General features: G+C 47.4%; 1 protein-coding gene across 10 annotated transcripts in view; it reads left to right on the top strand.

The window, feature by feature from the left end:
* LOC138662298 (multidrug and toxin extrusion protein 1-like) overlaps window positions 1–27,630 on the top strand; it is a 185,073-nt gene that overhangs the window by 143,224 nt on the left and 14,219 nt on the right. For 6 of the 10 annotated variants that reach the window (XM_069747755.1, XM_069747751.1, XM_069747753.1 and 3 more), the window contains exons 3-9: window positions 6,325–6,426; window positions 6,588–6,656; window positions 6,896–7,044; window positions 7,382–7,424; window positions 16,248–16,292; window positions 26,595–26,692; window positions 27,068–27,165. In XM_069747755.1, the coding sequence (XP_069603856.1) occupies window positions 6,325–6,426; window positions 6,588–6,656; window positions 6,896–7,044; window positions 7,382–7,424; window positions 16,248–16,292; window positions 26,595–26,692; window positions 27,068–27,165 (604 nt within the window). The remainder of the gene's footprint in view (window positions 1–6,324; window positions 6,427–6,587; window positions 6,657–6,895; window positions 7,045–7,381; window positions 7,425–16,247; window positions 16,293–26,594; window positions 26,693–27,067; window positions 27,166–27,630) is intronic. The other 4 variants (XM_069747758.1, XM_069747757.1, XM_069747756.1 and 1 more) reach the window with 1 other exon arrangement.

Genomic DNA, 27,630 nt, shown 5'->3' with positions numbered 1-27,630 from the left:
CCAGCGGAATATTCTTTCCGCCAGATCCTGGAGCGGACGGTGTCTCGGGCCCCCTTGATGTTTCAGGAATGAAACCGTTGTGACATTGTCAGATAGTATCCTAACATGGTGATTTGCAAGAGTGTGTCGGCTTCTTCTCAAGGCCTCCCAGACAGCATACAGCTCCTTGAAGTTGGAGGAGCTGTGATTGATGTGTGCTGGCCACCTGCCTTGTAGGATTTTGCCTTTTAGATGGGTTCCCCAGCCCCACGCGCTGGCATCCGTAGTGATCACTACATAAGGGGAAGTAGACCATAGCACTCCTACTCTTAGGTTCTCTGGCTGTGTCCACCAATGGAGAGACCTTCGTACTGGATTCGATAGCTTCAAGGTACTGTCCAGTGAGGACTGGCGGCGATTCAAATTGGAGAGAATCAGTCCTTGCAGAGGTCTTGAATGTGACTGTGCCCATCTGACGCATGGTATACAAGCCGCCATTAGACCTAGCACTTTCATGGCCATCCTTATGGAAACTCTGTGATCTAGTAGGTGCCTGATCTGGATCTGGATTGCCTGCAGCTTGTCTTCGGGTAATAGTGATATTCTGCGTCTGGTCTAGACACACTCCCAAGAAGATCTTCCTGTGTTCCGGAATCAGGTCGGACTTCTGCGAGTTTATGACCCAGCCCAATTGTTCCATTACTGATATTGTCTGGCTTCTGTGAACTGAAAGTGTCTCTGGCGATTTTGCCACGAGGAGAAAGTCGTTGAGATATGGAACTATTATGATACCCTGGTTTCTCAGGAAGGCGACAATCTCTGAAACCAGCTTTGTGACTATACGGGGTGCTAAGGCAAGCCCGAGAGGAAGGCATTGAAACTGGTGGTGACCGGTCCGGGACGGCAGAGCTACAGCAAACCTCAGAAGCCTTTGAGATGAGGGATGGACAGGGACCTGATAATAGGCACTCTTCAGGTCGAGAGTGCACATTACAGCATCCCGATCTATGAGGTGAATTGCTGATCATATGGATTCCATACGGAACCTTTTGTGCCTGACCCAGGCGTTCAAAGGTTTTAGATTTATTATCATGCGGGAGTCGCCGGGCGGTTTTGTGATGGAGAATAGGGAAGAGTAGTGTCCCTGGCCTACCTCTAATGGAGGGACCGGAATTATGACTGCTGAAGAAAGAATGTCTTGCAAGTCTACCAGCATGGCGGAGTCCTGCGTGACAACGGTAGGAGCGATGTATCTTTCTGGAGGAGGGGAGTAAAGCTCGATGCTGTAACCCTCTGCCACGGTTCGGAGGACCCACTGATTCTGAGTGATCTGAGCCCAGTTCTCTGCAAAATGGCGAAGCCTCCCCCCGATATATGTGGCATCATTGTGTTTTGGATCTAGAGGATGGGCTAAAGAAGAAGTTCCTGTTCTTATTGCCCTGGCTACGGAAACCCCTGTAGGATCCTCTATTGGACCTACCCCCTCTGAAATCAAACTGTTTCCTGAAAGGGAATCCTCTCTGAAAGGACTGGGACCTTTTAGGTTTGTCCTCTGGAAACCCCTTCTTTTTATCAGAGGCAGATTCTAGAATAGTATCTAGAGAAGGTCCAAACACTCTTGACCCTGAAAAGGGGATTGAGCAGAGCTTGGTCTTGGAGGCATTATCTCCTGACCAGGATCTCAACCAAACCACCCTTCTAGCCGCATTAGATAAAGATCCGCTTCTGGCTGAAAATCTAACTGACTCCGCCGTCATATCAGATAGAAACGCCATGGCTGATTTCATAATGGGAAGGGAACTCAAAATGTCAGACCTCGGGGTTTTATTGGACAGATGCTCTCCAACTGCCCCATCCATAAGTACATAGATCTGGCCACCAAAGTGGCTGCTATGTTAGTCTTAATTAAGGCCGCAGAAGATTCCCAGGCCCTTTTAAGAAGTATATCAGCCTTCCTGTCCATAGGATCGCGCAAGTTGGAAGAGTCCTCAAAGGGTATGGCAGTCTTTTTGGCGACCTTTGCCACCGGGACATCTATTTTAGGTATTTCTTCCCATAGTTTGACTTCTTCCGGGTCGAATGGTAAGCGACCCTTAAGGTACCGTCACACTCAGCAACGCTGCAGTGATATAGACAACGAGCCGATCGCTGGAGCGTCGCTGTTTAGGTCGCTGTAAAGATGTCAAACACAGCAACTCCAGAAGGATGCAGGAGCGATCCAGTGACGTAACGGCGACTCACTTATCGTTCTCGCTGGTTGTTAGCTCCATGTAAAACATTGCTGGCATCGTTGCTTTTGATGTCAAACATGACGATACACGCCAACCTGACGACGAAATAAAGTTCTGGACTTCTAGATCCGACCAGCGATGTCACAGCAGGATCCAGATCGCTGCTGCATGTCAAACACAACGAGATCGCTATCCAGGATGCTGCAACGTCACGGATCGTTGTCGTTCTCGTTGCAAAGTTGCTGAGTGTGACGGTACCTTTAAAGTCACGAGACAAAACCAGCCGGCGTTCCGCCTCTTTCCACTCTTCCAGTATCATAGCTTTAATATGTTCGCTAATGGGAAAAACTGTCTGTCTACGTGACATAAGTCCCCCAAACATCAGGTCCTGTCTGGACTGCGGCTTGGATGTCTCCTCTATCTGCATCATGCTTCTCACTGCCTGGACGAGCTCATTCGTCTCCTCAGCCTGGAAGAAGTATTTTCTATGGTAGTCTTGGCTCCCTGAAGGGAGCTCCCCCTCTTCTTCTGAGACTGAGTCCTCTGGATCGGACCTGTCCTCAGAATTATACTCCGGCTCTCTCTGGTCTCGCTCCCGTCTGGCTCTCTTGCGGACAGGGATGGGGCTGGACTACCCTGAAAGGCTGGCAACAGAAGCCTGGACCTCTTCCCGGATTAGGGATCGCATTTCTGAGAGTAGTGAAGATTGTTCGTCCCTCACAACCTTAGATGTGCAAGATACACACAAGGTCCTGCCGTGGGCGTCCGGGAGTTTCACATGGCATATGGGGCATCTATTAGATTTTGTAGAGACCTTGCCTGGTTTTTTAGCAGGAGCGGTGGGGACAGCGGGGGTTCCCTTATCCTAAATGACATAAGATAGGGAGTAAATAGGATAGGCCTGTAAATCTCAGGTGTGCAGTGAGGGTAGTCTGCGCTATGCGCACTTACCCCTCCATCGTCGGGCATATCTCCTTCCATGGCCCCTTTGCTGCGGCAGTCAGAAGGCCCCAGTGACTCCAGTAGCTGGGTAGACTCGCCCGAACTGCTAAGCATTCCACCGATGGAGCGCACGCACTTCCCCGCTCTTACAACGTCACCGGAAGTGACGATTACCGGATGTGGTGATACCGGAAGTGACATGGTTCACTCGGAGTTCCGGAAGTCGCTCGGCAAACGAGACACCGCGCTGGATGCCATGACTCCTTGCAGCATGGAACCGCGTCCCCAGCCGAGAGCCTCCCACCGGGAGGAGCGGCTGCAACCAGGAACCTCGCCCTGCTCCTGGTCTTTGGAGCAGAGGGACTCCCCACCCGGGAAGTTTCTACCCTGAGCCTCTTGACAGGGGGAAAGGTATTGGCAAGCCGCACGATCCCCCCGAGCTCTGGTAAGCCTGCGCAGCCTCTTCTCGTGCGTCCCTCCTTGCAGGGACAGGAAAAACACTGAGGATTTGGGGGTGGGACATGACCTTTTAAACTCTCGTGTGCTTCCTGTCCCAGCAAGGGGGAGGAGGACGTCCATGGTGCTGTCAGGAGGCACGTCCTGGAAAGCAGGGTTCACCATAAACCCCCCAAAATGTGCCATAGGAAAGGAAAAGGCTAAATACCTAGGCTATGTCGCTGGGAGGGGCGAAAGCAAACCCCAGATAAACAAGATTGAGGCGATCCAGAAATGGCCACAACCACTTTCCAAGAAGCAAGTGAGAGCGTTTCTTGGAATTGTGGGTTACTACCTGCGGTTTATAACAAGGTTTGCCATGATTGCCGCGCCATTGACAGACCTCCTTCAAGGCACCAGTTCGTCGTTGAATAAATGGTCTGCTGAGACAGAGATGGCATTCCATGTGCTGAAGCAGGCTCTGTGTAAACATCCGGTTCTGGTCATACCAGACTTCAGCAAGGAGTTCGTGATCCAGACAGATGCGTTAGAAGTCGGCTTGGAAGCTGTGCTGTCTCAGGAAGTGATTCCCATCCTGTATCAGAGCCGGAAGCTCTCTTCATGTGAGAGAAACTATGCCATCATTAAGAAGGAGTGCTTAGCCATGAAGAGGGCCGTAGATACTCTGAGATATTGCTAGGCCGTAGGTTTAAGCTGGTATCTGACCATGCCCCTCTGAGGTGGTTGAGGGAAAAAGATGGGTAAAAATTATAAGGTAACTAGATGTTTCTTAGGCCTCCAAGATTTCACTTTTCACGTCAAGCATAGGCCAGGAAAGTTGCATGGGAACGCAGATGCCCTGTCCAGACTCCCCTGTTTAGCGAGTGAAGGTGCCAAGACAACTGGCTTTTGGGAGAGGAGGGGATATGTGATAAAGTCACCGGTAATGTAATAGAGGGGAGATATGTGTCACTGTGGTTAATGGCGTCACATGGTCTGGGGTTTAAATAACTGAGCTCTAGAGGCAGTCTTGGGTCAGCAAGACTGGAGAGAGGAGTTTCCAGTGGTTTGTGTCTTTGGGAGGAAAGACTGAACCTGTATTGCTCCAGAGCGGGTGCCACCTGCAATTTATGGACTGTTGCAGCGTTTTGTTTTCTTTGTTGTTTTCCTGCTTTAGCCGGAAAGGCTGTGTTTATTTCCCCTCTTATTGGTTTATGCTGTCTTATAATAAACCAACCAAGATTTAAAGAGAAGCGTTCCTATTTTCTACCTCCGTATACCGCCACGAGAGTTGAACTACCACAGCATGATCGAGCAACTTTCCTAACTCTGGTGACCCGGATGTCTTCATGAAAACATTGGATCACCATGACAATGACCGGGACTCCGCATTGCGGGGTCTCCGATCCAAGGGCAGAGGGGCTGTCATCCCTCTGCCTGCTCTCGGAATGCTGCGATCACATTGAATTGAATTGTGGGGCCGCTCCTAGCACTGAGTGCTGGGTGTCAGCTGTCAGAATCAGCCGACACCCAGCGGCGATCGCGCGTGCACAGCCTGTGTGTGCGCACGATCTCGATGCAGTAATAATATGTCTCGCGTCAATATGTACCAGGACATATTATTACTGACACTGTCGGAGAGGGTTTAAAAACATTTTTTTTTCTTTACTTTTTACTGGCTTAAATAGTCTCCATGAGAAACTAGAAGCTGCGATCTCCTGATCGCTTGTGCTACACATAGCAGTACTTCAGCCCTGCTATGTGTAGCTAAATGCTCATCTGCAAGTAGCGACTGCCACTGAGTGGCGCTCATAGCAGTTTCGGCGATGACAACCACAAGGGTCTCCTGCAGACCCCGAGTTGTCGTGGGAATCCATTGGTGACCTGCGGTCATGTGACACGGACGCTGATGGGTGGGGTTTGTGACGCGCTTCCGGAGTGATCATGTTAAATTCCGCTGTCAGAGATTGACAGCGGCATTTAACATGTTAACAGCCGCGGGTGGATCACGATTCCATAAGTGGCTGTTAGGGGCACATGTGATAAAACCAGCTCACATGTGCCAGAAAAGTTGCAGGCTCACTGCCGGAGCCAGCATCAAACAAGGGGAGGCGACCTTGGACATACCTATACGTCCAAGGTCATAAAGCGGTTAACCTGTAATCCCTTGTGCTCTTTGAGGCTGTGCACATTCAAATACCAAATGTAGGGATTTCTGATCTCTGATAGCAGCTTGGATACACACAGGGTTTTTTTTTATATTAAAACAGAATAAAGCTTACTGTCCTTCATAAACTTTACAGCTCCAAACCAAAAACAGCCTTTCTTCAGCACAAATGAATAACCAAACAGTCCTTTCTCTAGGTAAGGCAAAGTAAAACACACGGTCTCACCAACTTGGTATTACAGGCACTTCTCAGTCTCTAGCATAGACTGTCCATCATTAGCAGTCTTTCTCCAGCTCCAACACAACACACTCTAAAATGCAGCTGACTGTTAGGTCTGTAAGACCCAGACTGGAGTATGGGAGCGACCTTTGCCGCTAAGGCTCTTTTGGTTGCTCCTAAATCCTGGACCCAAAATCCAGTCATATAAAAACCCTCTCATTAACCTATGGGTCCAGGCTTTACATTACCGAGGCCTGCCACTTCAGTGACACATACCTGCTATGCAGGACCTTTCCTACAAATTATACACAGAAAATGTATAACACCATTATCCTGTTTTCTCTCTTCAGTTCCTGTCACAATTGATGTCTTTCATGATAAGTGTGGTGAGCTCCATATTTTGCGGACATTTGGGAAAGGTGGAGCTAGACGCGGTGTCACTAGCAATTGCGGTAAATTGATATCTATTCCGATCTAATATAAATGTGTGGAATCTGTGGGGTGCGGCACTTATAACCCCCACCAGTGTCCTGCACAATAGGCGCCCTATCCTTTAAAGGCAGATAGATTTGGATCCTATGTATATTCTTCTACAACTGCTTCTCTGTTACAGGTGGTAAACATTACGGGAGTCGCAGTGGGGACAGGGTTGGCCGGTGCATGTGATACACTAATGTCACAGGTCAGTAAATGTATCCTTGTAATTGCGCATTTAATACAGTTCTGGAAAATCTGTTAGTTCCTACTGGAATGAGTCAGCAAGCCGGTTGTCAAGCATGCCCTTAGAAGCATAGCCAAGCTTCTATCATGCAGGGACCAGCTATTCTATTGTTTCCTGGTGACAGCTAGCATTTCCCAGAATGCAGACACTGAACATGCAGGGGATGCAGGGAGATTTGGTAAAACAGATTTATTTTTCAGAACTATGGTAGCAAGAACCTGAAGATGATTGGCACTATCCTGCAGAGAGGGATCCTCATCCTACTCCTGTTCTGTTTCCCCTGCTGGGCCCTATTTGTGAATACAGAACCAATACTTCTCCTCTGCCGGCAGGACCCAGAAGTGTCGAGGTGATACATATGTGCAGGGCCTGAAGGGGCAGATACTAGGGTACGAGGTATTCCCTGTATTATGCAACACCCCCTGTGGCACCACTAGGTGGGGTGTCAGGGGGGCTGTGTTCTTCCCCTGTACCAGACAATAATGTCCCATCCTGTAGAAAGTTGAATCTGGGTGACACAAAATTAGCAGGTTTCACCAAAGTCCATCAGAAGGATCACTATCTGGGTCACACGAGGTCTCAGCATTGCATCACACACAGCGAGGACCCAATATTGCAGAATAGAGACCACTGGCCACAGCCCTGGGGGGCATCTGTGTAATTATATCATGTCTTTTTCCTTATAGATTGACTCAGAATTACGTCTTCATATTCATTCCAGCCCTTCCGGTAAGAAGATCAGCATCTCACACCACCTGCTGAATGTAGACATGTATGGTGGTCCCAAGAGGGAAGGAGCATAGGGGTATAATTATACTGACACTCGGGGTACAGAATAATGACGCCGACACTCGGGGTACAAGATAATGACGCTGACACTCGGAGTACAGGATAATGACGCTGATACTCGGAGTACAGGATAATGACGCTGACACTCGGAGTACAGGATAATGATGCTGACACTCGGGGTACAGGATAATGATGCTGACACTTGGGGTACAGGATAATGACGCTACTGCTTTTGGTATAAGATAATGACACTGATATTCGGAGTATGGGATAATGACGCTGATATGTGGCGTTCGGGATAGTGACACTAACACTCGGGGTACAAGATAATGACGCTGACACTCGGAGCACAGGATAATGACGCTGACACTCGGGGTACAGGATAATCATACTGACACTAGGGGTACAGGATAATGACGCTGACACTCGGGGTACAGGATAATGACACTGACACTCGGGGTACGAGATAATGACGCTGACACTCGGAGTACAGGATAATGACACTGACACTCGGGGTACAGGATAATCATACTGACACTCGGGGTACAGGATAATGGTGCTGACACTCGGGGTACAGGATAATGACGCTGACACTCGGAGTACAGGATAATGACGCTGACACTCGGGGTACAGGATAATCATACTGACACTAGGGGTACAGGATAATGACGCTGACACTCGGTGTACAGGATAATCATACTGACACTAGGGGTACAGGATAATGACGCTGACACTCGGGATACAGGATAATGACACTGACACTCGGGGTACAGAATAATGACGCTGACACTCGGGGTACAGGATAATAATACTGACACTCGGGGTACAGGATAATGACGCTGACACTTGGGGTACAGGATAATGACGCTAATGCTTTTGGTATAAGATAATGACACTGATATTCGGAGTATGGGATAATGACGCTGATATGTGGCGTTCAGGATAGTGACGCTGACACTCGGAGTACAGGATAATGACACTGACACTCGGAGTACAGGATAATGACACTGACACTCGGGGTACGAGATAATGACGCTGACACTCGGAGTATAGGATAATGACACTGACACTCGGGGTACAGGATAATGGTGCTGACACTCGGGGTACAGGATAATGACGCTGAGACTCGGGGTACACGATAATGACGCTGACACTCGGAGTACAGGATAATGACGCTGACACTCGGGGTACAGGATAATCATACTGACACTAGGGGTACAGGATAATGACGCTGACACTCGGTGTACAGGATAATCATACTGACACTAGGGGTACAGGATAATGACGCTGACACTCGGGATACAGGATAATGACACTGACACTCGGGGTACAGGATGATGACGCTGAGACTCGAGGTACAGGATAATCATACTGACACTGACACTCAGGGTACAGGATAATGATGCTGACACTCGGGGTACAGGATAATGATGCTGACAATCGGGGTACACGATAATGACGCTGATACTCGGGGTACAGGATAATCATACTGACACTAGGCGTACAGGATAATGACGCTGGCACTCGGGGTACAGGATAATGACGCTGACACTTGGCGTACAGGATAATGACGCTGACACTGGAGGTGCACTATAATGACACTGACACTCGGGGTACAGGATAATCATACTGACACTAGGCGTACAGGATAATGACGCTGGCACTCGGGGTACAGGATAATGACGCTGACACTTGGCGTACAGGATAATGACGCTGACACTGGAGGTGCACTATAATGACACTAGCACTCGGGGTACAGGATAATCATACTGACACTAGGCGTACAGGATAATGACGCTGGCACTCGGGGTACAGGATAATGATGCTGACACTTGGCGTACAGGATGACGCTGACACTGGAGGTGCACTATAATGACACTGACACTCGGGGTACAGGATAATCATACTGACACTAAGGGTACAGGATAATGACGCTGACACTCGGGGTACAGGATAATCATACTGACACTGACACTCGGGGTACAGGATAATGATGCTGACACTCGGGGTACAGGATAATGACGCTACTGCTTTTGGTATAAGATAATGACACTGATATTCGGAGTATGGGATAATGACGCTGATATGTGGCGTTCGGGATAGTGACACTAACACTCGGGGTACAAGATAATGACGCTGACACTCGGAGCACAGGATAATGACGCTGACACTCGGGGTACAGGATAATCATACTGACACTAGGGGTACAGGATAATGACGCTGACACTCGGGGTACAGGATAATGACACTGACACTCGGGGTACGAGATAATGACGCTGACACTCGGAGTACAGGATAATGACACTGACACTCGGGGTACAGGATAATCATACTGACACTCGGGGTACAGGATAATGGTGCTGACACTCGGGGTACAGGATAATGACGCTGACACTCGGAGTACAGGATAATGACGCTGACACTCGGGGTACAGGATAATCATACTGACACTAGGGGTACAGGATAATGACGCTGACACTCGGTGTACAGGATAATCATACTGACACTAGGGGTACAGGATAATGACGCTGACACTCGGGATACAGGATAATGACACTGACACTCGGGGTACAGAATAATGACGCTGACACTCGGGGTACAGGATAATAATACTGACACTCGGGGTACAGGATAATGACGCTGACACTTGGGGTACAGGATAATGACGCTAATGCTTTTGGTATAAGATAATGACACTGATATTCGGAGTATGGGATAATGACGCTGATATGTGGCGTTCAGGATAGTGACGCTGACACTCGGAGTACAGGATAATGACACTGACACTCGGAGTACAGGATAATGACACTGACACTCGGGGTACGAGATAATGACGCTGACACTCGGAGTATAGGATAATGACACTGACACTCGGGGTACAGGATAATGGTGCTGACACTCGGGGTACAGGATAATGACGCTGAGACTCGGGGTACACGATAATGACGCTGACACTCGGAGTACAGGATAATGACGCTGACACTCGGGGTACAGGATAATCATACTGACACTAGGGGTACAGGATAATGACGCTGACACTCGGTGTACAGGATAATCATACTGACACTAGAGGTACAGGATAATGACGCTGACACTCGGGATACAGGATAATGACACTGACACTCGGGGTACAGGATGATGACGCTGAGACTCGAGGTACAGGATAATCATACTGACACTGACACTCAGGGTACAGGATAATGATGCTGACACTCGGGGTACAGGATAATGATGCTGACAATCGGGGTACACGATAATGACGCTGATACTCGGGGTACAGGATAATCATACTGACACTAGGCGTACAGGATAATGACGCTGGCACTCGGGGTACAGGATAATGACGCTGACACTTGGCGTACAGGATAATGACGCTGACACTGGAGGTGCACTATAATGACACTAGCACTCGGGGTACAGGATAATCATACTGACACTAGGCGTACAGGATAATGACGCTGGCACTCGGGGTACAGGATAATGATGCTGACACTTGGCGTACAGGATGACGCTGACACTGGAGGTGCACTATAATGACACTGACACTCGGGGTACAGGATAATCATACTGACACTAAGGGTACAGGATAATGACGCTGACACTCGGGGTACAGGATAATGACGCTGACACTCGGGGTACAGGATAATCATACTGACACTCGGGGTACAGGATAATGACGCTGACACTCGGGGTACAGGATAATCATACTGACACTGACACTCGGGGTACAGGATAATGATGCTGACACTCGGGGTACAGGATAATGATGCTGACACTCGAGGTACAGGATAATGACGCTGATACTCGGGATACAGGATAATGACACTGACACTCGGGGTACAGGATAATGATGCTGACACTCGGGGTACAGGATAATGACGCTGACACTTGGCGTACAGGATAATGACGCTGACACTGGAGGTGCACTATAATGACACTGACACTCGGGGTACAGGATAATCATACTGACACTAAGGGTACAGGATAATGACGCTGACACTCGGGGTACAGGATAATGACGCTGACACTCGGGGTACAGGATAATCATACTGACACTCGGGGTACAGGATAATGACGCTGACACTCGGGGTACAGGAAAATCATACTGACACTGACACTCGGGGTACAGGATAATGATGCTGACACTCGGGGTACAGGATAATGATGCTGACACTCGGGGTACAGGATAATGATGCTGATACTCGGGATACAGGATAATGACACTGACACTCGGGGTACAGGATAATGATGCTGACACTCGGGGTACAGGATAATGACGCTGACACTTGGCGTACAGGATAATGACGCTGACACTGGAGGTGCACTATAATGACACTGACACACGGGGTACAGGATAATCATACTGACACTAGGGGTACAGGATAATGACGCTGACACTCTGGGTACAGGATAATGACGCTGACACTCGGGGTACAGGATAATAACGCTGACACTCGGGGTACAGGATAATGACGATAATGACGCTGACACTTGGGGTACAGGATAATGACGCTAATGCTTTTGGTATAAGATAATGACACTAATATTCGGAGTATGGGATAATGACGCTGATATGTGGCGTTCAGGATAGTGACGCTGACACTCGGAGTACAGGATAATGACACTGACACTCGGAGTACAGGATAATGACACTGACACTTGGGGTACGAGATAATGACGCTGACACTCGGAGTACAGGATAATGACACTGACACTCGGGGTACAGGATAATGGTGCTGACACTCGGGGTACAGGATAATGACGCTGAGACTCGGGGTACACGATAATGACGCTGACACTCGGAGTACAGGATAATGACGCTGACACTCGGGGTACAGGATAATCATGCTGACACTAGGGGTACAGGATAATGACGCTGACACTCGGTGTACAGGATAATCATACTGACACTAGGGGTACAGGATAATGACGCTGGCACTCGGGGTACAGGATAATGACGCTGACACTTGGCGTACAGGATAATGACGCTGACAGTGGAGGTGCACTATAATGACACTGACACTCGGGGTACAGGATAATCATACTGACACTAGGCGTACAGGATAATGACGCTGGCACTCGGGGTACAGGATAATGACGCTGACACTTGGCGTACAGGATAATGACGCTGACACTGGAGGTGCACTATAATGACACTGACACTCGGGGTACAGGATAATCATACTGACACTAGGGGTACAGGATAATGACGCTGGCACTCGGGGTACAGGATAATGACGCTGACACTTGGCGTACAGGATAATGACGCTGACAGTGGAGGTGCACTATAATGACACTGACACTCGGGGTACAGGATAATCATACTGACACTAGGGGTACAGGATAATGACGCTGACACTCGGGGTACAGGATAATGACGCTGACACTCGGGGTACAGGATAATCATACTGACACTCGGGGTACAGGATAATGACGCTGACACTCGGGGTACAGGATAATCATACTGACACTGACACTCGGGGTACAGGATAATGATGCTGACACTCGGGGTGCAGGATAATGATGCTGACACTCGGGGTACAGGATAATGACGCTGATACTCGGGATACAGGATAATGACACTGACACTCGGGGTACAGGATAATGATGCTGACACTAGGGGTACAGGATAATGACGCTGACACTCGGGGTACAGGATAATAACGCTGACACTCGGGGTACAGGATAATGACGCTGACACTTGGGGTACAGGATAATGACGCTAATGCTTTTGGTATAAGATAATGACACTGATATTCGGAGTATGGTATAATGACGCTGATATGTGGCGTTCAGGATAGTGACGCTGACACTCGGAGTACAGGATAATGACACTGACACTCGGAGTACAGGATAATGACACGGACACTCGGGGTACGAGATAATGACGCTGACACTCGGAGTACAGGATAATGACACTGACACTCGGGGTACAGGATAATGGTGCTGACACTCGGGGTACAGGATAATGACGCTGAGACTCGGGGTACACGATAATGACGCTGACACTCGGAGTACAGGATAATGACGCTGACACTCGGGGTACAGGATAATCATACTGACACTAGGGGTACAGGATAATGACGCTGACACTCGGTGTACAGGATAATCATACTGACACTAGGGGTACAGGATAATGACACGGACACTCGGGGTACGAGATAATGACGCTGACACTGGAGGTGCACTATAATGACACTGACACTCGGGGTACAGGATAATCATACTGACACTAGGCGTACAGGATAATGACGCTGGCACTCGGGGTACAGGATAATGACGCTGACACTTGGCGTACAGGATAATGACGCTGACACTGGAGGTGCACTATAATGACACTGACACTCGGGGTACAGGATAATCATACTGACACTAGGGGTACAGGATAATGACGCTGGCACTCGGGGTACAGGATAATGACGCTGACACTTGGCGTACAGGATAATGACGCTGACAGTGGAGGTGCACTATAATGACACTGACACTCGGGGTACAGGATAATCATACTGACACTAGGGGTACAGGATAATGACGCTGACATTCGGGGTACAGGATAATGATGCTGACACTCGGGGTACAGGATAATCATACTGACACTCGGGGTACAGGATAATGACGCTGACACTCGGGGTACAGGATAATCATACTGACACTGACACTCGGGGTACAGGATAATGATGCTGACACTTGGGGTACAGGATAATGATGCTGACACTCGGGGTACAGGATAATGACGCTGATACTCGGGATACAGGATAATGACACTGACACTCGGGGTACAGGATAATGATGCTGACACTAGGGGTACAGGATAATGACGCTGACACTCGGGGTACAGGATAATAACGCTGACACTCGGGGTACAGGATAATGACGCTGACACTTGGGGTACAGGATAATGACGCTAATGCTTTTGGTATAAGATAATGACACTGATATTCGGAGTATGGGATAATGACGCTGATATGTGGCGTTCAGGATAGTGACGCTGACACTCGGAGTACAGGATAATGACACTGACACTCGGAGTACAGGATAATGACACGGACACTCGGGGTACGAGATAATGACGCTGACACTCGGAGTACAGGATAATGACGCTGACACTCGGGGTACAGGATAATCATACTGACACTAGGGGTACAGGATAATGACGCTGACACTCGGTGTACAGGATAATCATACTGACTCTAGGGGTACAGGATAATGACGCTGACACTCGGGATACAGGATAATGACACTGACACTCGGGGTACAGGATGATGACGCTGAGACTCGAGGTACACGATAATGACGCTGATACTCGGGGTACAGGATAATCATACTGACACTGACGCTAAGGGTACAGGATAATGATGCTGACACTCGGGGTACAGGATAATGATGCTGACAATCGGGATACACGATAATGACGCTGATACTCGGGGTACAGGATAATCATACTGACACTAGGCGTAAAGGATAATGACGCTGGCACTCGGGGTACAGGATAATGACGCTGACACTTGGCGTACAGGATAATGACGCTGACACTGGAGGTGCACTATAATGACACTGACACTCGGGGTACAGGATAATCATACTGACACTAGGCGTACAGGATAATGACGCTGGCACTCGGGGTACAGGATAATGACGCTGACACTTGGCGTACAGGATAATGACGCTGACACTGGAGGTGCACTATAATGACACTGACACTCTGGGTACAGGATAATCATACTGACACTAGGGGTACAGGATAATGACGCTGGCACTCGGGGTACAGGATAATGACGCTGACACTTGGCGTACAGGATAATGACGCTGACACTGGAGGTGCACTATAATGACACTGACACTCGGGGTACAGGATAATCATACTGACACTAGGGGTACAGGAAAATGACGCTGACACTCGGGGTACAGGATAATGACGCTGACACTCGGGGTACAGGATAATCATACTGACACTCGGGGTACAGGATAATGACGCTGACACTCGGGGTACAGGATAATCATACTGACACTGACACTCGGGGTACAGGATAATGATGCTGACACTCGGGGTACAGGATAATGATGCTGACACTCGGGGTACAGGATAATGACGCTGATACTCGGGATACAGGATAATGACACTGACACTCGGGGTACAAGATAATGACGCTGACACTCGGGGTACAGGATAATGACGCTGATACTCGGGATACAGGATAATGACACTGACACTCGGGGTACAGGATAATGACGCTGAGACTCGGGGTACAGGATAATCATACTGACACTGACACTCGGGGTACAGGATAATGACGCTGACACTCGGTGTACACGATAATGACGCTGATACTCGGGGTACAGGATAATCATACTGACACTAGGGGTACAGGATAATGATGCTAACACTTGGGGTACACGATAATGACGCTGATACTCGGGGTACAGGATAATCATACTGACACTAGGCGTACAGGATAATGACGCTGACACTTGGCGTACAGGATAATGACGCTAATGCTTTCGGTATAAGATGACACTGATATTCGGAGTATGGGATAATGACACTGATATGTGGCGTTCAGGATAGTGACACTGACACTCGGGGTACAAGATAATGACGCTGACACTCAGGGTACAGAATAATGACGCTGACACTTGGGGTAAAGCATAAGGACACTTGGGGTACAGTGTTGTCTGTCATTACGACTCTTATGTTGTTACTTTGGTCTGGTCCAGATTCCCCATTTCCAGGTGACATATCATGGCTTCTCTATTTTCTCTCAGGCCTCGTTTTTATACCAGCTTCAGGCTAAATATTTACAGAACCAGGTACTGTGAACGCTGCTGTCCTGCACGGTACCACACATGCGACGTCCTCTCACGGTGCAGATTCGGGAGGTGTCTTGTCACACTTCGCAGTTTCTCATCACACTCTGCAGTTTCTCATAGCAACCAGTCAGAACTCTAGTTTGATTTTCAAAATGACCTATGACAAATAAGAGCTGCAGTCTGATTGGTTGTTATGGGCACCTGCTCCCCTTTGGCACAAATTTTCATAAATTTTCCTTGGAATTGCTCTTTTTACTGTGACCTACTCAGCCTCCTACTGACCGTATACCGTATACTCAGTACTAACATTAGCGCCACCAATAGGCGGTATACTTAGTCCTGACATTTGTGCCCCCTTAAAGACCCTATAGTCTGTCTTAACGTTAGCGCCTCCTAATGACTATACCCAGTCCTGACAATAGTGTCCCTACAGACTGTATAGTTAATCCTGACGATACTGCTTACTAATGACCATACACCTAGTCTAACAATAGTGCCCCCTACAGACCATGTACTCAATCCTGACATTAGCCTTTATACTCAGTCCTGATATTAAAGCTTCCTAATTACTGTGTATCCAGTCCTGACATTAGAGCCCCTACAGACCGTATACCATATACTCAATCCTGACATTAGAGCCCCTACAGACTGTATACCATATACTCAGTCCTGACATTAGAGCCCCTACAGACCATATACTCAGTCCTGACATTAGCTCCTCTACAGACCGTATACCATATACTCAGTCCTGACATTAGCTCCCCTACAGACCGTATACCATATACTCAGTCCTGACATTAGCTCCCCTACAGACCATATACCATATACTCAGTCCTGACATTAGAGCCCCTACAGACCGTATACCATATACTCAGTCCTGACATTAGCTCCACTACAGACCATATACCATATACTCAGTCCTGACATTAGCTCCCCTACAGACCGTATACCATATACTCAGTCCTGACATTAGCTCCCCTACAGACCGTATACCATATACTCAGTCCTGACATTAGAGCCCCTACAGACCGTATATCATATACTCAGTCCTGACATTAGCCCCTACAGACCATATACTCAGTCCTGACATTAGCTCCCCTACAGACCGTATACCATATACTCAGTCCTGACATTAGAGCCCCTACAGATCGTATACCATATACTCAATCCTGACATTAGCTCCCCAACAGACCATATACCATATACTCAGTCCTGACATTAGCTCCCCTACAGACCATATACCATATACTCAGTCCTGACATTACCTCCCCAACAGACCATATACCATATACTCAGTCCTGACATTAGCGCCCCCTACAGACCATATACCATATACTCAATCCTGACATTAGCACCCCCTACAGACCGTATACCATATACTCAGTCCTGACATTAGAGCCCCTACAGACCATATATCATATACTCAGTCCTGACATTAGAGCCCCTACAGACCGTATACCATATACTCAGTCCTGACATTAGCTCCCCTACAGACCATATACCATATACTCAGTCCTGACATTAGCTCCCCTACAGACCGTATACCATATACTGAGTCCTTACATTAGAGCCCCTACAGACCGTATACCATATACTCAGTCCTGACATTAGAGCCCCTACAGACCGTATACCATATACTCAGTCCTGACATTAGAGCCCCTACAGACCATATACTCAGTCCTGACATTAGCTCCCCTACAGACCGTATACCATATACTCAGTCCTGACATTAGCTCCCCTACAGACCATATACCATATACTCAATCCTGACATTAGCTCCCCTACAGACCATATACCATATACTCAGTCCTGACATTAGCTCCCCTACAGACCGTATACCATATACTCAGTCCTGACATTAGAGCCCCTACAGACCATATACTCAGTCCTGACATTAGCTCCCCTACAGACCATATACAATATACTCACTCCTGACATTAGAGCCCCTACAGACCATATACTCAGTCCTGACATTAGCTCCTCTACAGACCGTATACCATATACTCAGTCCTGACATTAGCTCCCCTACAGACCGTATACCATATACTCAGTCCTGACATTAGCTCCCCTACAGACCATATACTCAGTCCTGACATTAGAGCCCCTACAGACCGTATACCATATACTCAGTCCTGACATTAGCTCCCCTACAGACCATATACCATATACTCAGTCCTGACATTAGCTCCCCTACAGACCGTATACCATATACTCAGTCCTGACATTAGAGCCCCTACAGACCGTATACCATATACTCAGTCCTGACATTAGCCCCTACAGACCATATACTCAGTCCTGACATTAGCTCCCTTACAGACCGTATACCATATACTCAGTCCTGACATTAAAGCCCCTACAGACCATATACTCAGAACTGACATTAGCTCCTCTACAGACCGTATACCATATACTCAGTCCTGACATTAGCGCCCCCTACAGACCATATACTCAGTCCTGACATTAGCTCCCCTACAGACCGTATACCATATACTCAGTCCTGACATTAGCGCCCCCTACAGACCATATACTCAGTCCTGACATTAGCTCCCCTACAGACCGTATACCATATACTCAGTCCTGACATTAGCTCCCCTACAGACCGTATACCATATACTCAGTCCTGACATTAGCTCCCCTACAGACCGTATACCATATACTCAGTCCTGACATTAGAGCCCCTACAGACCGTATGCCATATACTCAGTCCTGACATTAGCTCCCCTACAGACCGTATACCATATACTCAGTCCTGACATTAGAGCCCCTACAGACCATATACCATATACTCAGTCCTGACATTAGCTCCCCTACAGACCGTATACCATATACTCAGTCCTGACATTAGCTCCCCTACAGACCGTATACCATATACTCAGTCCTGACATTAGAGCCCCTACAGACCATATACTCAGTCCTGACATTAGCTCCCCTACAGACCATATACCATATACTCAGTCCTGACATTAGAGCCCCTACAGACCATATACTCAGTCCTGACATTAGCTCCTCTACAGACCGTATACCATATACTCAGTCCTGACATTAGCTCCCCTACAGACCGTATACCATATACTCAGTCCTGACATTAGCTCCCCTACAGACCATATACCATATACTCAGTCCTGACATTAGAGCCCCTACAGACCGTATACCATATACTCAGTCCTGACATTAGCTCCCCTACAGACCATATACCATATACTCAGTCCTGACATTAGCTCCCCTACAGACCGTATACCATATACTCAGTCCTGACATTAGCTCCCCTACAGACCGTATACCATATACTCAGTCCTGACATTAGAGCCCCTACAGACCGTATACCATATACTCAGTCCTGACATTAGCCCCTACAGACCATATACTCAGTCCTGACATTAGCTCCCCTACAGACCGTATACCATATACTCAGTCCTGACATTAGAGCCCCTACAGACCATATACTCAGTCCTGACATTAGCTCCCCTACAGACCATATACCATATACTCAGTCCTGACATTAGAGCCCCTACAGACCATATACTCAGTCCTGACATTAGCTCCTCTACAGACCGTATACCATATACTCAGTCCTGACATTAGCTCCCCTACAGACAGTATACCATATACTCAGTCCTGACATTAGCTCCCCTACAGACCATATACCATATACTCAGTCCTGACACTAGAGCCCCTACAGACCGTATACCATATACTCAGTCCTGACATTAGCTCCCTTACAGACCGTATACCATATACTCAGTCCTGACATTAGAGCCCCTACAGACCGTATACCATAGACTCAGTCCTGACATTAGAGCCCCTACAGACCATATACTCAGTCCTGACATTAGAACCCCTACAGATCGTATACCATATACTCAATCCTGACATTAGCGCCCCCTACAGACCATATACCATATACTCAGTCCTGACATTAGCTCCCCTACAGACCGTATACCATATACTCAATCCTGACATTAGCGCCCCCTACAGACCATATACTCAGTCCTGACATTAGAGCCCCTACAGACCATATACTCAGTCCTGACATTAGAGCCCCTACAGATCGTATACCATATACCCAGTCCTGACATTAGCTCCTATACAGACCGTATATCATATACTCAGTCCTGACATTAGAGTCCCTACAGACCATATACCATATACTCAGTCCTGACATTAGAGCCCCTACAGACAGTATACCATATACTCAATCCTGACATTAGCGCCCCATACAGACCATATACTCAGTCCTGACATTAGCTCCCCTACAGACCGTATACCATATACTCAGTCCTGACATTAGAACCCCTACAGACCGTATACCATATACTCAATCCTGACATTAGCGCCCCCTACAGACCATATACTCAGTCCTGACATTAGCTCCCCTACAGACCGTATACCATATACTCAATCCTGACATTAGCGCCCCCTACAGACCATATACTCAGTCCTGACATTAGCTCCCCTACAGACCGTATACCATATACTCAGTCCTGACATTAGAGCCCCTACAGATCGTATACCATATACTCATTCCTGACATTAGCTCCCCTACAGACCATATACCATATACTCATTCCTGACATTAATTCCCCTACAGACCATATACCATATACTCATTCCTGACATTAGAGCCCCTACAGACCGTATACCATATACTCAATCCTGACATTAGCTCCCCTACAGACCGTATACCATATACTCAATCCTGACATTAGCTCCCCTACAGACCGTATACCATATACTCAATCCTGACATTAGCGCCCCCTACAGATCGTATACCATATACTCAGTCCTGACATTAGCGCCCCCTACAGACCGTATACCATATACTCAGTCCTGACATTAGCTCCCCTACAGCCCTTATACCATATACTCATTCCTGACATTAGCTCCCCTACAGACCATATACCATATACTCATTCCTGACATTAGCTCCCCTACAGACCGTATACCATATACTCAATCCTGACATTAGCTCCCCTACAGACCATATACCATATACTCAGTCCTGACATTAGAGCCCCTACAGACCGTATACCATATACTCAGTCCTGACATTAGCTCCCCTACAGACCATATACCATATACTCAGTCCTGACATTAGCTCCCCTACAGACCGTATACCATATACTCAATCCTGACATTAGCTCCCCTACAGACCATATACCATATACTCAGTCCTGACATTAGCACCCCCTACAGACCATATAACATATACTCAGTCCTGACATTAGCTACAGACCATATACCATATACTCAGTCCTGACATTAGCTACAGACCATATACCATATACTCAGTCCTGACATTAGCTCCCCTACAGACCATATACCATATACTCAGTCCTGACATTAGCGCCCCCTGCAGACTGTATACCATATACTCAGTCCTGACATTAGCGCCCCCTGCAGACTGTATACCATATACTCAGTCCTGACATTAGCGCCCCCTGCAGACTGTATACCATATACTCAGTCCTGACATTAGCTCCCCTACAGACGGTATACCATATACTCATTCCTGACATTAGCTCCCCTACAGACCGTATACCATATAATAATAATAATCTTTATTTTTATATAGCGCTAACATATTCCGCAGCGCTTTACAGTTTGCACACATTATCATCACTGTCCCCGATTGGACTCACAATCTAGAATTCCTATCAGTATGTCTTTGGAATGTGGGAGGAAACCGGAGTGCCCGGAGGAAACCCACGCAAACACGGAGAGAACATACAAACTCTTTGCAGATGTTGTCCGGGGTGGGATTAGAACCCAGGACCCCAGCGCTGCAGTGCTAACCACTGCGCCACCGTGCTCAGTCCTGACATTAGAGCCCCTACAGATCGTATACCATATACTCAGTCCTGACATTAGAGCCCCTACAGACCATATACCATATACTCAGTCCTGACATTAGAGCCCCTACAGATCGTATACCATATACTCAATCCTGACATTAGCGCCCCTACAGACCGTATACTCAGTCCTGACATTAGCTCCCCTACAGACCGTATACCATATACTCAATCCTGACATTAGCGCCCCCTACAGACCATATACTCAGTCCTGACATTAGCTCCCCTACAGACCGTATACCATATACTCAATCCTGACGTTAGTGCCCCCTACAGACCATATACTCAGTCCTGACATTAGAGCCCCTACAGACCATATACTCAGTCCTGACATTAGCTCCCCTACAGACCATATACTCAATCCTGACATTAGCGCCCCCTACAGACCATATACTCAGTCCTGACATTAGCTCCCCTACAGACCGTATACCATATACTCAATCCTGACATTAGAGCCCCTACAGACCATATACTCAGTCCTGACATTAGCTCCCCTACAGACCGTATACCATATACTCAATCCTGACATTAGCGCCCCCTACAGACCATATACTCAGTCCTGACATTAGCTCCCCTACAGACCGTATACCATATACTCAATCCTGACGTTAGTGCCCCCTACAGACCATATACTCAGTCCTGACATTAGAGCCCCTACAGACCATATACTCAATCCTGACATTAGCGCCCCCTACAGACCATATACTCAGTCCTGACATTAGCTCCCCTACAGACCGTATACCATATACTCAATCCTGACATTAGAGCCCCTACAGACCATATACTCATTCCTGACATTAGCTCCCCTACAGACCGTATACCATATAATAATAATAATCTTTATTTTTATATAGCGCTAACATATTCCGCAGCGCTTTACAGTTTGCACACATTATCATCACTGTCCCCGATTGGACTCACAATCTAGAATTCCTATCAGTATGTCTTTGGAATGTGGGAGGAAACCGGAGTGCCCGGAGGAAACCCACGCAAACACGGAGAGAACATACAAACTCTTTGCAGATGTTGTCCGGGGTGGGATTAGAACCCAGGACCCCAGCGCTGCAGTGCTAACCACTGCGCCACCGTGCTCAGTCCTGACATTAGAGCCCCTACAGATCGTATACCATATACTCAGTCCTGACATTAGAGCCCCTACAGACCATATACCATATACTCAGTCCTGACATTAGAGCCCCTACAGATCGTATACCATATACTCAATCCTGACATTAGCGCCCCTACAGACCGTATACTCAGTCCTGACATTAGCTCCCCTACAGACCATATACCATATACTCAATCCTGACATTAGCGCCCCCTACAGACCATATACTCAGTCCTGACATTAGCTCCCCTACAGACCGTATACCATATACTCAATCCTGACGTTAGTGCCCCCTACAGACCATATACTCAGTCCTGACATTAGAGCCCCTACAGACCATATACTCAGTCCTGACATTAGCTCCCCTACAGACCATATACTCAATCCTGACATTAGCGCCCCCTACAGACCATATACTCAGTCCTGACATTAGCTCCCCTACAGACCGTATACCATATACTCAATCCTGACATTAGAGCCCCTACAGACCATATACTCAGTCCTGACATTAGCTCCCCTACAGACCGTATACCATATACTCAATCCTGACATTAGCGCCCCCTACAGACCATATACTCAGTCCTGACATTAGCTCCCCTACAGACCGTATACCATATACTCAATCCTGACGTTAGTGCCCCCTACAGACCATATACTCAGTCCTGACATTAGAGCCCCTACAGACCATATACTCAATCCTGACATTAGCGCCCCCTACAGACCATATACTCAGTCCTGACATTAGCTCCCCTACAGACCGTATACCATATACTCAATCCTGACATTAGAGCCCCTACAGACCATATACTCAGTCCTGACATTAGCTCCCCTACAGACCGTATACCATATACTCAATCCTGACATTAGCGCCCCCTACAGACCATATACTCAGTCCTGACATTAGCTCCCCTACAGACCGTATTCCATATACTCAATCCTCACATTAGCGCCCCCTACAGACCATATACTCAGTCCTGACATTAGCGCCCCCTACAGACCGTATACCATATACTCAGTCCTGACATTAGAGCCCCTACAGATCGTATACCATATACAAAGTCCTGACATTAGCGCCCCTACAGACCATATACCATATACTCATTCCTGACATTAGCTCCCCTACAGACCATATACCATATACTCATTCCTGACATTAGCGCCCCCTACAGACCGTATACCATATACTCAGTCCTGACATTAGAGCCCCTACAGACCGTATACCATATACTCAGTCCTGACATTAGCGCCCCTTACAGACCGTATACCATATACTCAGTCCTGACATTAGCTCCCCTACAGACCGTATACCATATACTCAGTCCTGACATTAGCGCCTCTACAGACCATATACCACATACTCAGTCCTGACATTAGCACCCCCTACAGACCGTATACCATATAGTCATTCCTGACATTAGCGCCCCCTGCAGACTGTATACCATATACTCATTCCTGACGTTAGCGCCCCCTACAGACCATATACTCATTCCTGACATTAGCTCCCCTACAGACCATATACCATATACTCATTCCTGACATTAGCGCCCCCTACAGACCGTATACCATATACTCAGTCCTGACATTAGAGCCCCTACAGACCGTATACCATATACTCAGTCCTGACATTAGCGCCCCCTACAGACCGTATACCATATACTCAGTCCTGACATTAGCTCCCCTACAGACCGTATACCATATACTCAGTCCTGACATTAGCGCCTCTACAGACCATATACCACATACTCAGTCCTGACATTAGCACCCCCTACAGACCGTATACCATATACTCATTCCTGACATTAGCGCCCCCTGCAGACTGTATACCATATACTCATTCCTGACGTTAGCGCCCCCTACAGACTGTATACCATATACTCAATCCTGACGTTAGCGCCCCCTACAGACCATATACTCAGTCCTGACATTAGCTCCCCTACAGACCGTATACCATATACTCAGTCCTGACTTTAGAGCCCCTACAGACCATATACCATATACTCAGTCCTGACATTAGCGCCCCCTACAGATCGTATACCATATACTCAGTCCTGACTTTAGAGCCCCTACAGACCATATACCATATACTCAGTCCTGACATTAGCGCCCCCTACAGACAGTATACCATATACTCAGTCCTGACATTAGCGCCCCCTACAGACAGTATACCATATACTCAGTCCTGACGTTAGCGCCCCCTACAGACTGTATACCATATACTCAGTCCTGACGTTAGCGCCCCTATAGACCATATACCATATACTCAGTCCTGACATTACCGCCCCCTACAGACTGTATACCATATACTCAGTCCTGACATTACCGCCCCCTACAGACCGTATACCATATACTCAGTCCTGACATTAGCTCCCCTACAGACTATATACTCAGTCCTGACGTTAGCGCCCCCTACAGACTGTATACCATATACTCAGTCCTGATGTTAGCTCCCCTACAGACCATATACCCAGTCCTGACATTAGCGCCCCCTGCAGACCATATACCATATACTCAGTCCTGACATTAGCTCCCCTACAGACCGTATACCATATACTCAATCCTGACGTTAGTGCCCCCTACAGACCATATACTCAGTCCTGACATTAGCTCCCCTACAGACCATATACTCAATCCTGACATTAGCGCCCCCTACAGACCATATACTCAGTCCTGACATTAGCTCCCCTACAGACCGTATACCATATACTCAATCCTGACATTAGAGCCCCTACAGACCATATACTCAGTCCTGACATTAGCTCCCCTACAGACCGTATACCATATACTCAGTCCTGACATTAGCTCCCCTACAGACCATATACTCAGTCCTGACGTTAGCGCCCCCTACAGACTGTATACCATATACTCAGTCCTGATGTTAGCTCCCCTACAGACCATATACCCAGTCCTGACATTAGCGCCCCCTACAGACCATATACCATATACTCAGTCCTGACATTAGCTCCCCTACAGACCATATACCCAGTCCTGACATTAGCGCCCCCTACAGACCATATACCATATACTCAGTCCTGACATTAGCGCCCCCTACAGACTGTATACCATATACTCAGTCCTGACATTACCGCCCCCTACAGACCGTATACCATATACTCAATCCAGACATTAGCGCCCCGTACAGACCGTATACCATATACTCAGTCCTGACATTAGCTCCCCTACAGACCATATACTCAGTCCTGACATTAGCGCCCCCTACAGACCATATACCATATACTCAGTCCTGACATTAGCGCCCCCTGCAGACTGTATACCATATACTCAGTCCTGACATTAGCGCCCCCTACTGACAGTATATGTCCTTATCTTCATCTTGTCTTTCTACAGGGAGTTATTTTTCCTCAAGTCTTATCTGGATTCATTGCCAACCTGTTCAATGCAGTCATCAACTACATTTTCATGTACATCCTGAGTCTGGGGGTCATGTACGTACTGCTGGAATATTACTATGGGGGGATTGTGGATGGCTGCACCCTAAAGCTGCTCAATAAATGTAAAATTGTACTCTTCTGTTAATGTTAATAATTTCAAATATCAGTTCCCGGGAGAGCAGAATGACCACCAAAAACTGAGTTGGTAACATGATTCTCCAGGTCTGCATGATTAAGGCAATACCAAACTTAAGTATTTTTTTTTTTTATTTTAGTGTTTCAAAAAATCAGAACTTAAACATCATGGAGCTTGAAGGATATTTTTTGAAAATTTTAGGAATGAATGGCAATTAATAGGGGCTGTCAATATTTTGAAGAACTCCTGTCCTGGCCACAGGTGTAGGAAAGTTTTTCATTTTTTCTCCCCAGGGGCTCGGCCTTGGCCAATACGTTATCTCAGTACATCCAGGCGGTTCTGTTATTCTTCTACATCCTGTGCAGGAAGCTCCACGTGGACACATGGGGAGGTACGGGCCTGCAGAGCTCAAGTCCTGAATCGTATATTAGTCCAATACTTGCTCTGCTCATTCTTTGTACTTTCCAATTCATTCTACTGTCCTCTGTTATCAGCCAATTCAGGCTAAAGGCTAACTATACTGTTCCTCAATAGGATGGCTAAAGTGGGAGATGTTTCAGGGCATCCATTGGTCTAATTTGTGCTATTTTTGTCCATTTTTTCATATTGATATGGGTTGATATTTTTTGCACCAAATTCTTGAATTGATGAATTTTGCGCTAATTTAAAAATATGCTATTTATTTTTGTCTTTAAACTGTTTTGGACTTCTCAGCTCAAAAAGTTGAATTTTCTGCTAAAAATTTATAAAATTTGAGCTGAAATGTCTACCATAAAATTACTCCCAGAGGGACATTTGCTCCAAATGTTGCAACTTCTTAAAGTCTCTATTGATGAATTAGTCATATATAAACTGC

The sequence above is a fragment of the Ranitomeya imitator genome, chromosome 2 (genome assembly GCF_032444005.1).
Source record: "Ranitomeya imitator isolate aRanImi1 chromosome 2, aRanImi1.pri, whole genome shotgun sequence".
Classification (NCBI taxonomy): Eukaryota; Metazoa; Chordata; class Amphibia; order Anura; family Dendrobatidae; genus Ranitomeya; species Ranitomeya imitator.
This window is presented reverse-complemented; position numbering and strand designations above follow the sequence as displayed.